The 11,440-nt window shown below is 40.7% G+C and overlaps 1 protein-coding gene across 1 annotated transcript; it reads left to right on the top strand.

Annotated features, from left to right (window-relative positions):
- Positions 1 to 1,118: 1,118 nt before the first annotated feature.
- On the top strand, positions 1,119 to 3,299 carry LOC130591889 (aspartic proteinase CDR1-like). The gene is made up of 2 exons (XM_057395843.1): positions 1,119 to 2,274; positions 3,099 to 3,299. The coding sequence occupies exons 1-2, from the start codon at positions 1,405 to 1,407 to the stop codon at positions 3,297 to 3,299; spliced, it is 1,071 nt and encodes a 356-aa protein (XP_057251826.1). The 5' UTR covers positions 1,119 to 1,404.
- The last annotated feature ends 8,141 nt before the right edge of the window (positions 3,300 to 11,440 follow it).

The raw sequence follows: 11,440 nt of genomic DNA, 5'->3' as shown, positions 1-11,440 counted from the left end.
GCAGCGCTTTTGATATTATTCTATGGGTTATTCATAGTTGCTCTCATTTGGGAAAAGGTTGAAATTGCTGAGAAAATGGGAGGAAGAGTGACAGAGGTTTATAAGAGAGAGAAAGAAGGTCAGGAAATTGGTGAAAGGAGACAAATTAAACTCATATTATCATCAAAATCACTTACAATAATTGGGAGATGAAGAAAAGAAGTTGAGCGAAAAAGAAAAAAGAGAAAACATGAGGAATTTTAGTAGTTTTTCCACTGTCAATTTCGCCGACAACGATGGTATGCGGCATGCCATGAGAGAGTTGATTCAGTCTATGGAAGTTTTTGAAGATGAGCATGACTTTTCTTTACTCTCAGGTCGTGGTTTTCGATTGGGTGGAATGTTTGTTGGATTTTTAACTGTTTATTTCATCTCTTTTCCTCCAATTTTGGGTGATAATTTTTTTAGGCTTATGATTTATGAATTTGGAATTATTTGTGTGACTTTATATGAATTTATTATTGTTAAACCACAGTTGCAAAATGTTGATTTACGTGAGTTGTTAGTGAATTTTTTGAATTAGATACAAATTGTCATGTTGTGAATTTGTGATTTGAGTTGTAAAGTTGTTTTTAAGTATAATCAAAGTAAGAAAACACTAATTGAATTGATTAGTTAAATTATTCTGTTATGTGTATAAATGTAATTCACAATTATAAAAAGAAAACAAAAAGAGAGATATTTCAAACTTTTTCCTCCAACTCAAGCAAGCCAACAGAATATGAGAATTTGTTTTTAGATGCAAGTCTTGATCGATTGTATATCTGCTACAAAATTTGATTTTTTTTTTTTATTAGGAAATTAAGTCAGCCCAAAGGTTAATCCCTACCAGATTTGATAACTCACATGAATAATGGTGAACTTTTTTTGTTAAAGTATTTTCTCTTTAATTTGGTTGCATTTGAATGTTGAAGCAGTTTAAATTTAGTACTTATTGATTTTTTTGACATTCAATGCTATTTAAAATTACGCTACCCCTGATCCAAAATCCTGGATCCGCCACTGATGATGGATAGAGCACAACAATCTCGAAAGTCGAAACAATAAACTCTGAGTCGTCGTCAATGGAGCACACAATCTTCCAACAGTAGGAAGCTAAGAATTAAGATGCATCATGCATATTTGGTTCCCGCCTTTGTCTTTGATATTTGTGTACATACGTAGAGTGTAGACCACTTCCACAAAAACTAGAAGTTTAAATTTGCAAACAAACAAAGACCTTGACTGACTAATTAAGTACACAAGTTAACTTTCATACCTTATTTTCCCCATAGAAAATATCACTAACCATGCATATTATATAAACCTATAACATCTCTTGATAAATTAGCCACAAATTAAAACAACCTTATCTTTCCCAACATCATGCTTACTTTCACTAACATCTTCCTACTATTGCTAATAATATCCTCACTAATCTTTTCATCAATCCATGCTAGAAACTTAGTTTCTTCCAATGGTGTCTTCAAGCTCGATCTCATTCATCGCTATTCACTACTTTCTCCTTATTACAACTCTTCATTAACGCTAAATGAGCGCCTAAAGAATGCACCCTTAGGCTCAATCTCTCGTGGCCATAACATTCACCTCTCCACATCGTACTATAATACTTCAAATGATGTTAAATTATCAGCTTTGATCCCAAATGGCGGGGATTACCTCATAAAAATTTCGGTTGGTACGCCGCCAGTTGAATTCATAGCTACTGCTGATACTGGGAGTGATCTTATATGGATCCAATGTTCACCTTGTGACACTTGCCTCTCAAAAGAAACTCAATCATTCGATCCTACAAAATCTTCCACCTATAATGTAATCCCTTGCACTTCTTCTAGTTGCAATAACTATATAGATCTTACAAGTGGTTGTGCTAAAAGTAGCAAAATGGACTCATCATCGCCGTGTGTTTACTATTCTTCCTATGGAGATGGAACACAAAGTAGTGGCATCTTAGCCATGGAAACTATTAGCCTTCCTACTTCTGACGCTACATCAAAGAGTCTTCCTTCCTCAGTTTTCGGGTGTGGGTTCGACAACCAAGACCAAAGAGGCGACCAAATGGATGGTATTGTCGGGCTTGGCCAAGGCCCGGCTTCATTGATTTCGCAACTTGGTTCAAATATCAACTACAAGTTCTCCTACTGCTTGGCTCCCCTATCTTCCGAGGTGACTAGCAAGCTAACCTTCGGAGCTGATGTAACCGGGCCTGGAGTAGTGTCTACTCCTTTTAGAACTGTCAAAGGACCAACTCAACCAAAAGCTTAAGCTGATGGTTGAGGCCCCATGAATAGATCTATACTCTATCACGCCCCCTCACGCAAGAGCCCTTTGGGCTTGAAGTGTGGATGCAGCACAGGCCTCCCTCATACCTGGCGCGAAATATTCCACTGAGAAAGGAGGGGTGGATGAGATTCGAACCCGTGACCTTTTTGTCACGCTGGCTCTGATACCATGTCAAAGGACCAACTCAACCCACCTATCTCTTCCCCTACGGCCCAAACCCTCTCTCCTACTCCCTCATCTCCCTCATCTCCCCGTCTAGAGCCTAGGTTATTTTTTTCTCTCTCAACCTAGCCGTCCCTACCTCTCGTCCCCTACCTTCTTCGGCCACCATGACCAACGAAGCAGAAGCTTCTAAATCCGCCTATCATTCTGCCCTCTCCCTCAATATCAAACATCTTCCCCTTATTCTAAGCATGGACAACAACTACTACTCTTCCTGGGCCGAGCTCTTTAAAATCACCGCCCGTGCCAATCAAGTGCTTCATCACATCATACCTCCTGCCGAAAAACCCGCCATTAAAGACACTGAACTATGGGGACGTCTTGATGCCGTCGTCCTTCAATGGATATATGGGACTATCCACGAGGATCTCCTCCTCACTATACTCGAACCAGACTCCACGGCCCAACAAGCGTGGGAACGTCTGCGCGACATATTCCAGGATAACAAACATTCGCGTGCTGTGTACCTCGAAAATCAATTCTCCAACACCCACCTTGAAAATTTCAAAGATATTTCAGCCTACTGTCAACGGTTGAAGATGCTCTCGGACCAGCTCGCCGGCGTCGGGTCTCCGGTGTCCGACCAACGCCTGGTACTACAACTTGTCGCTGGCCTCACCGATGCATATGACAACGTTGCATCGCTTATCCAACAACGGGATCCTCTGCCGCCTTCTACACCGCCCGCTCCATGCTCACACTCGAAGAATCCCGTAAGTCACAGCAGCTTTGTTCATCCTCTAATGCTCTTCTAGCCTCCACCGACTCCCTCCTTGGCGAGTCACATGATGATTCAGCGGGAAAATCCTCTCCTCCACCGCGGCACAGCCAACCGCCGTCTTCTCGCGGTCGTGGCCGTGGTGGCCGTAGCGGCCGGCACACTGGCGCACGGGGTCGAGGTCGCGGCCGCGCACAGCCACATCACTCGGGTTTCTCTCACCCGCCTCGGTATGGGCCTCCTCCTCCATATTATTACGGGCCACACTATCCTCCTTACGGTACTGCTTACGGGACCCCTCCACCCTACGGGTACCCCCCGCCCTGGAGTCCCGGCCCCTGCCCGTATCCCACAGCCTCTCCCAGGGCCAGCCCGCGACCACCTGCCACGCCTGGTCTCCTTGGGCCGCGACCTGTTCAGGCGTATGCCGCCTCTGTGGAGCCCAGCCCCGCCTTATGAGCTCACTGATATTGATTGTGCCATGCACACTATGACTCTTGCTCCGCCCGATGACAATTGGTACATGGACACCGGTGCCACATCTCATATGACGGGTGATTCAGGTACTCTCTCGTCCTATTTTAATTCTGGCATTAGTAAAAATATTCTTGTTGGTAATGGTAATACTATTCCTGTTCATGGTCATGGTCACACTATTATTCCCAGTACATCTTCCCCCCTTAACCTCAAAAATGTGCTTCATGCCCCACAAATTATCAAAAATCTCATTTCTATGCGCAAATTTACCACTGACAATAATGTTTCTGTGGAATTTGATCCGTTTGGTTTTCATGTGAAGGACCTTCTGACGGGGACTATTATTCTGAGATGTGATAGCACAGGCGATTTATATCCTATCTCCTCTCCTGTCCCCCTGCTCAAGCTTTTGCTGCTATCTCCACCACCACTTGGCACAACCGTCTCGGCCATCCTGGGGCCCCCATTCTTAATTCTTTAAAATCCAATAATGTTATATCTTGTACTTCTGATAGTGGTGTTTGTTTTTGTCATGGTTGTCAACTTGGAAAACATATTCAGTTGCCCTTTTCCCCCTCTAATAATGCAACTATTGCTCCTTTTGATATTGTGCATAGTGATCTTTGGACCTCTCCTACCTTGAGTTCCTTAGGTCATCGCTATTATGTTTTATTTTTGGATGATTATACCAATTTCTTATGGACCTTCCCTCTCAAAAACAAATCTCAAGTTCTATCTACATTTATCACTTTTCGCGATTTCATTCAAACTCAATTTGAACGGAAAATTAAAAGTTTTCAATGTGATAATGGTCGTGAATTTGATAACTTACCCTTTCATAAACAATGTGCTCAACACGGCATGTATTTCCGTTTCTCTTGCCCATACACTTCCTCTCAAAATGGTAAAGCGGAACGCAAAATCCGCTCTATCAACAACATCACCCGCACTCTCCTTCTTCATGCCTCGGTCCCTTCTTCTTATTGGCCTCACGCCCTTCAAATGGCCTACCTCCACAACATTCTCCCTTGTAAGGGTCTCTCCCTTCAATCCCCCATGCAAGCTCTTTACCACCGCCTCCCTTCCTACTCTCACCTACGCACCTTTGGGTGCCTATGCTACCCTCACCTTCCCTCCACCACTATAAACAAACTCCAGGCCCGCTCCACTCCATGTGTCTTCCTTGGTTATCCCTCTAACCACCGTGGCTACAAATGTCTTGACCTTAGTTCCCATAAAATCTATATCTCCCGCCATGTCACCTTCAATGAACAAGTCTATCCTTTTGCCACCCTTCATTCCCCTAAACCCCACACCTACTCATTCTTGGACTCCTTCACAAACCTTCCGCTCGCACCCCTTCCGCTCGCCCAATCTACCTCTCCACCACCTCTTATTCCTCACGCCCAGCCCACATCCCCTATCCCTCACCCCCCACCTCACGGCCCAGATAATCCCGCCCCGTCTCCCCCACCCAACCCACCTATCTCTTCCCCTACGGCCCAAACCCTCTCTCCTACTCCCTCATCTCCCTCATCTCCCACATCCCCCTCTCTCGCCCCACCTCCCCCCCCTTCCACCTCCTCCCATCTGTCGCCCAGCGTGCCCCGCGCGCCCTCCCCCTCTCTCCGCCTCGCCAGCCCACTCCCTCCCCTCCTCCACCTCCTCCACCTCCTCCACCCCCTCCTCCTCCCATCTCTCATGCACGCACGCGTGCTAGCAATGGCATCTTCAAAATAAAACGGCCTCTCAACCTCTCGGCCACTACTACATCCCCTCGTCTCTCTCCTCTCCCTAAATCCCCCCTCCTTGCTCTCCATGACCCTAATTGGAAAGTTGCCATGACTGATGAGTTTAATGCTTTAATTAAAAATGAGACATGGGAGCTTGTTCCCCGTCCCCATGATGTTAATATTGTTCGCTGCATGTGGCTTTTTAAACATAAGTTTCGATCTGATGGTTCTCTTGAGCGACACAAAGCTCGTCTTGTTGCTAATGGCAGGTCTCAGCAAGTTGGATTGATTGCGAGGAGACTTTCAGCCCGTGGTCAAACCAGCTACTATCCGCACTGTTCTTTCACTGGCTCTCAGTAAGTCATGGTCTATTCGCCAGCTTGATGTTAAAAAATGCTTTCCTTCATGGCCACCTTCAGGAAACAGTTTACATGCACCAACCGCCTGGTTTTCGGGATCGCACTAATCCAGACTATGTATGTCGTCTCCGAAAATCTCTCTATGGCCTCAAACAAGCTCCTCGAGCTTGGTATCAGCGGTTTGCCACCTATCTGTCATCTTTCGGGTTTCAGCATAGCCAGTCTGATCACTCACTCTTTATCTATCATCATGGCTCTGACATTGCTTATTTATTGTTATATGTGGATGATATCATCTTGACTGCTTCCTCAGACACTCTGCGTACCACTATTATGTCTCATCTCAGTGCTGAGTTTGCTATGACTGATTTGGGTCCTTTGAGCTATTTTCTTGGCATTGCTGTTACTAAATATGCAGGTGGCTTATTTCTCTCACAACGAAAGTACGCCGAGGAAATCCTGGCCCGTGCTAACATGTCCTCCTGCAAGCCCTCTGCTACTCCCGTTGATACTAAGGCCAAACTCAGCGCCTCCTCTGGCCCTTCTGTTGCTGATCCTACGCTATATCGCAGTTTGGCCGGTGCTCTCCAGTACCTCACTTTCACCAGACCTGATCTTGCCTATGCTGTCAACCAGATTTGTCTCTTCATGCATGACCCACGGGAATCACATTTTCATGCCCTTAAACGCATTCTCCGATACGTTCAGGGCACTCTACACTTGGGTCTTCATCTTTACTCCAGTCCCTCCTCTAGACTGGTCTCCTACACTGATGCTGATTGGGGTGGGTGCCCCGACACCCGTCGCTCTACTTCGGGTTACTGTGTATTTCTTGGTGATAATCTCATCTCCTGGTCCTCCAAGCGCCAGGCTACACTATCTCGCTCCAGTGCAGAATCTGAATACCGTGGTGTAGCAAATGTTGTTGCCGAAACCTGCTGGCTTCGCAACCTTCTCTTGGAATTACATTGTCCCGTGCGTCGTGCTACTCTAGTATATTGTGACAATGTCAGTGCCGTCTATCTGTCTGGTAACCCCGTTCAACATCAGCGCACAAAACATATCGAGATGGACATTCACTTTGTACGGGAAAAGGTTACCCAAGGCCTTGTTCGGGTCCTCCATGTTCCCTCCCGGTTTCAGTACGCTGATATCTTTACAAAGGGCCTTCCACGCCCACTTTTTGAAGAATTCCGGTCCAGTCTCAGCGTCCTCCCTAATCCCGCTTCAACTGCGGGGGTGTGATAGAATATGTCAATATTCCCATATTTTGTGTAACTAATATTGTTGTAATCTCCCTGTAATCTTGCCTTTTGGTTAGTTAGTTTCCTATTTTCTAGCTAAGCTGATGGTTGAGGCCCCATGAATAGATCTATACTCTATCATTAGCAATTAGGTAACTAAGGTTGCGTTCTTTTCATTTGTAATTTTCCGAATCTATATGAACTGAACTAATTTAAATTTCATTAAACTCAAGGTCGGGGGTTCGATCCCCACTAGAGGAACTTTGAAAGAAAGGTTTCCCTTACCATCCCCACACTTTCAAAGAGTCTGCCTACGAACCCAAACTGGATTAACCTGCAAGAGGTTTCAATATGATAGAGTCCTTCATCGTCTTGCCATGGTTCCCCAGTGGGGGAGTGGGGACCCCTAAAAAAATAGCAAGTCAGTATAATAATATCTACAACCCCAACATAAAGCTGTATATAATTGACAATCCATGTGAAAAGAGAAGAAGCGACGAAATGAAGTTGACGCATACTATAATAAGTCGCTGTTTTTGGTCATTTCTTTGAGCTTTGTTGTAGGAATGGCCTACGCTTGGAAAAGTATGTTGAGTTGAAACAGCCAATTCCATACTCGTAACAAGAACATTCTTTCTGGAATTGGCGTTTTTGATAAATGATGCTACTCAATCAATTCAAGCAAATATGCATATAATTCTATGAAACTATGTTGCTCCTAATTCTGTACCAAACCAGCTAATTCTATAACAAATGTTGTGGTTTTGTATTGGAAATCGCAATAGACATTAAGTAATGCTTCGGAAAATTCAATCTTTGTTTGGAAATCTATTATGACACGACCATATCGATTCTGACATACCCACATCGTTTTTGACAAGCTCATGTTGACCTATACAATCAGAGCAGTACCTGAAGCAAAAATATTTGCATAATAAAAACGGTGGGTCCGGACACGTCTGCATCATATGTGACACGTGACATGTTCGTGTTTGGTCTGATTTTGACGAGACTGATTTGACGCGATTTCTCAATTACTTTTATTTTATTTTCTTTTTCTTGTTTCCATATAAATACTTTCCGTCAAATTTACATGAGTATTTTTCATAGAAAAACACATAAAACCCTATCCATATTCTCCTTGGTTAGTAGTGAGATGTGAGTAGTCTTACAATGATTCCAATCTTCGTTTTCAGTTTGTATTATTGAGATAGTTGTGTTACCTTGGGGAGCTACAAAACGCGTTGCAACTTCATTGAAATCTATAATTGAGTATCATGTTTTCTTCCCTAATCTGTATTAATATGGTTTCAACATTTATAGTTCATGAACTATTAGAATCCTAAGCAAACCGATATACTTGTGGATAATTCATGAGAAAAATTATACAGTCATATAAAAAGAACAAATTAAACAAGTACTATTATCAGCGAACAACTCATTTGTAACCAAATAGTAAGAAAAACTCGTTTTGCAACCGCTAGTAATAAATATATAAGCACTTTGGTAAATACAATTTCTTGTCAATAGCCATCGTAATAAAATACATCAACATATATAATAATATCACTCGATAAGCCATGGTAAATTGGTAATAGAATTCATCAACATATATAATTATATCACTCAATATACCACATCTTTAAATTGTAAAAAACGTTACTGTTGTGCATGTACATGTTATGTTTTATGCACATATTATGTTTTGATGATGAAAATTAATATAATATATTTTAGTGTGAAAGTATGTAACAGTTGCAACAGATGCATGAAGAAAGAAATTAATAAATGAAGACTTTGAAGAAAAGAAGAATCAAGATTGAAGTCAAGTTTATATGTTCCTTAGAATAGTTACTTTGGATTAAAATGTAATATGCTCTAACTTAGTGATATGCTATGTGCTAAATATACAAATATAAAGTTAGTATAATTATTATTTTCTTGGAGTTAAGAAAGTAAATAATTATATTGAAATTATATATCTATAAAAAGGGAAATAGGTTTTCGAAATCAGAAATAAAAAGGATTAAGGAAAACGATTTTTAGAAAAAGATTTTATAAAACCGAGTTTCAAAAGAATTTGATAAAAACGAATTTTGGAAAAAGATTTTAATAAAAATTGTGTTTTGATAAAACAAAGTTTTAAAAAACGTGTTTTGATAAAATATTTTTATAAAAGAATTTTATAACGTAAAACAGATTTTTAATAAAAAGGAATTTATAAAAACAGTTTTCTATTTTGTAAAAGAATTTTATAGCGTAAAACAGATTTTATGCAAAATGAATTTATAAAAACAGAAAACGTGTTTTATAAAAATAAAAACGCTTTTGTAAAAGAATTTTTAAGTAAAACGTGTTTTCATAAAAAAAGTGTAAAACAGTTTTTTATAAAGAATAAGATTTTCGAAAATTGCTTTTGGATAAAAAGAATTGAAGATAATAAAAGAGTTTGAGATAAAAGAAAAATCTATTGGTTATTCAAAATATAAGATAAACATTGATTTAAGGAAAACTTATCTTTTTAGAATTAAAGATAAAGATGAAAAAGGATAAAGTTTGTTTTTCTAAAAAGGAAATTTTTGTCCCTTAAATTAAGGAGTAAAAGATAAATATATTTTGAAGGATTTTCGTCCACACCATGTACTATAAAAGGATTTATAATTTATTGTCATAACTCAAGTTTTCAGAGACAAAAACCGAAAATATTAAGAGCTGAAAACTGTTTCCTCCGGCACTGAGCATAGCATTGAGCGAGTCAGATTTAAGTTACTATTTCACAATTGTAATTGTCCTCTATTTGCTTGACTAAGAAGCACATCATTGAGGATCGTTCTTTTCTTGTAACTTTTACATTATAGAGAGTGTTAACACTTAGAGTTTAGTGTTGGGAGTCATTACTAGGGTTAGTAGTGAGGGGAATCGTATTGTATCAAGAGTTTGATATTTTAGGATTCAAAGAAATAAAGAGTTTTTGTTTCTTGTGGACGTAGATCTCAGAGGTGAGATTGAACCACGTTATATCTTGTGTCAAATCTAATATCTTTTAAGTTTATTATTCGCAAAAACTCAAATTAGCATTTTCGAGTGTTCGACTCAGTGCAGCACTGAGCACTACAAAAGGATTTTTGCGAAAAACGATTAGATTTCACCACTCAATTCAACCCCCCCCCTTCTTGAGTGTTCCCTTGGGTTCCAACAAGTGGTATCAGAGCAGGCTATTCTCGTAAGACTCACATCTAGAGAATAGAAATAATGAACACACAAGACGACTTTCGCGACAAGTATTCCAAGTGTCCAATTTTCAACGGGAAAGATTATGGATGGTGGAAGACTAGGATGAGGATCTACATTCAAGGTTCTGACTTTCAATGCTGGAGAATCATAAAGACTGGACCTCTTCCTATTCAAAACAAAGATGATGAAGGAAACCTGATTGACAAGGAAGAAGATGAGTACAACTGTGTTGACTACGGAAAGGCAGAAAAGAATTTCAAAGCTATGAGTATTCTCCAATCTGGAATTGGACCTGATGAATATTCAAGAATCTCTGCGTGCACCACTGCTAAGGAAATTTGGGACACATTGGAATTGGCCCATGAAGGTACAAACGAGGTAAAACAGTCTAGGATAGATTTACTAGTCCAACAATATGAACTGTTCACAATGAATAAGGATGAATCTATTAAAGATATGTTTACCAGATTCACACTAATAACTAATGAACTAAGATCCTTAGGAAAAATCTATTCTTCTGAAGATTTAGTTAGAAAAGTGTTAAGAAGTTTGACTAATAAATGGCTTCCCAAAATCACTGCTATTCAAGAGGCTAAAGATCAATCAAAACTCTCACTAGAACAACTAATTGGTTCTTTAATGACCATGAACTTGTTTTAGATCCTAAATCAAATGAACCAAAGAATAAAGGGTTGGCCTTAAAAACTGAAGTAGAAACGGATGATAGTAAGTGATGAAGAAGTAGCGTCTCTAACTAGAAAGTTTCAAAATTTCTTAAAAGAGAACAGGAGCAACAACTTCAGGAGAAGTGGAAAAGGTAAAGGCACTACTTCTAACCCTAAGAAAAGTGCTACTAACTCTGGTTGTTTCAAGTGTGGTGAGTTGATCACAGGATTAAAGAATGCCCTCTGTGGATGAAGAAAAGCCTAAGAAAAACGAGAGCAGTCGAAGAAAGAGTACAAGAAAGCTATGATTGCGGCAGTCTGGGGAGACTCGGATTCTGACGAGGATCAGTGCCGGCTCAGAGCCACGAAGCAAAATTATGTCTGAATGCTGTACAGAAACTCTGAAGACGGCACTGAGCCATGACGACTCACATCTATGCTTGATGGCTAAAAGTTCGAACCCTCT

This window comes from Beta vulgaris, chromosome 6, assembly GCF_026745355.1.
Source record: "Beta vulgaris subsp. vulgaris cultivar EL10 chromosome 6, EL10.2, whole genome shotgun sequence".
Lineage (NCBI taxonomy): Eukaryota > Viridiplantae > Streptophyta > Magnoliopsida > Caryophyllales > Amaranthaceae > Beta > Beta vulgaris.
The sequence above is the reverse complement of the archived record's forward strand: the minus strand, read 5'-3'. Positions and strand labels throughout refer to the sequence as shown.

Excerpts from the sequence above, each read along its gene's own strand:
- LOC130591889 (XM_057395843.1), top strand. The coding sequence starts at position 1,405 with ATGCTTACTTTCACTAACATCTTCCTACTATTGCTAATAATATCCTCA. Across the intron at positions 2,275-3,098 it reads TGTCTACTCCTTTTAGAACT|CTCGCCGGCGTCGGGTCTCC; the intron begins GTCAAAGGACCA and ends CTCTCGGACCAG.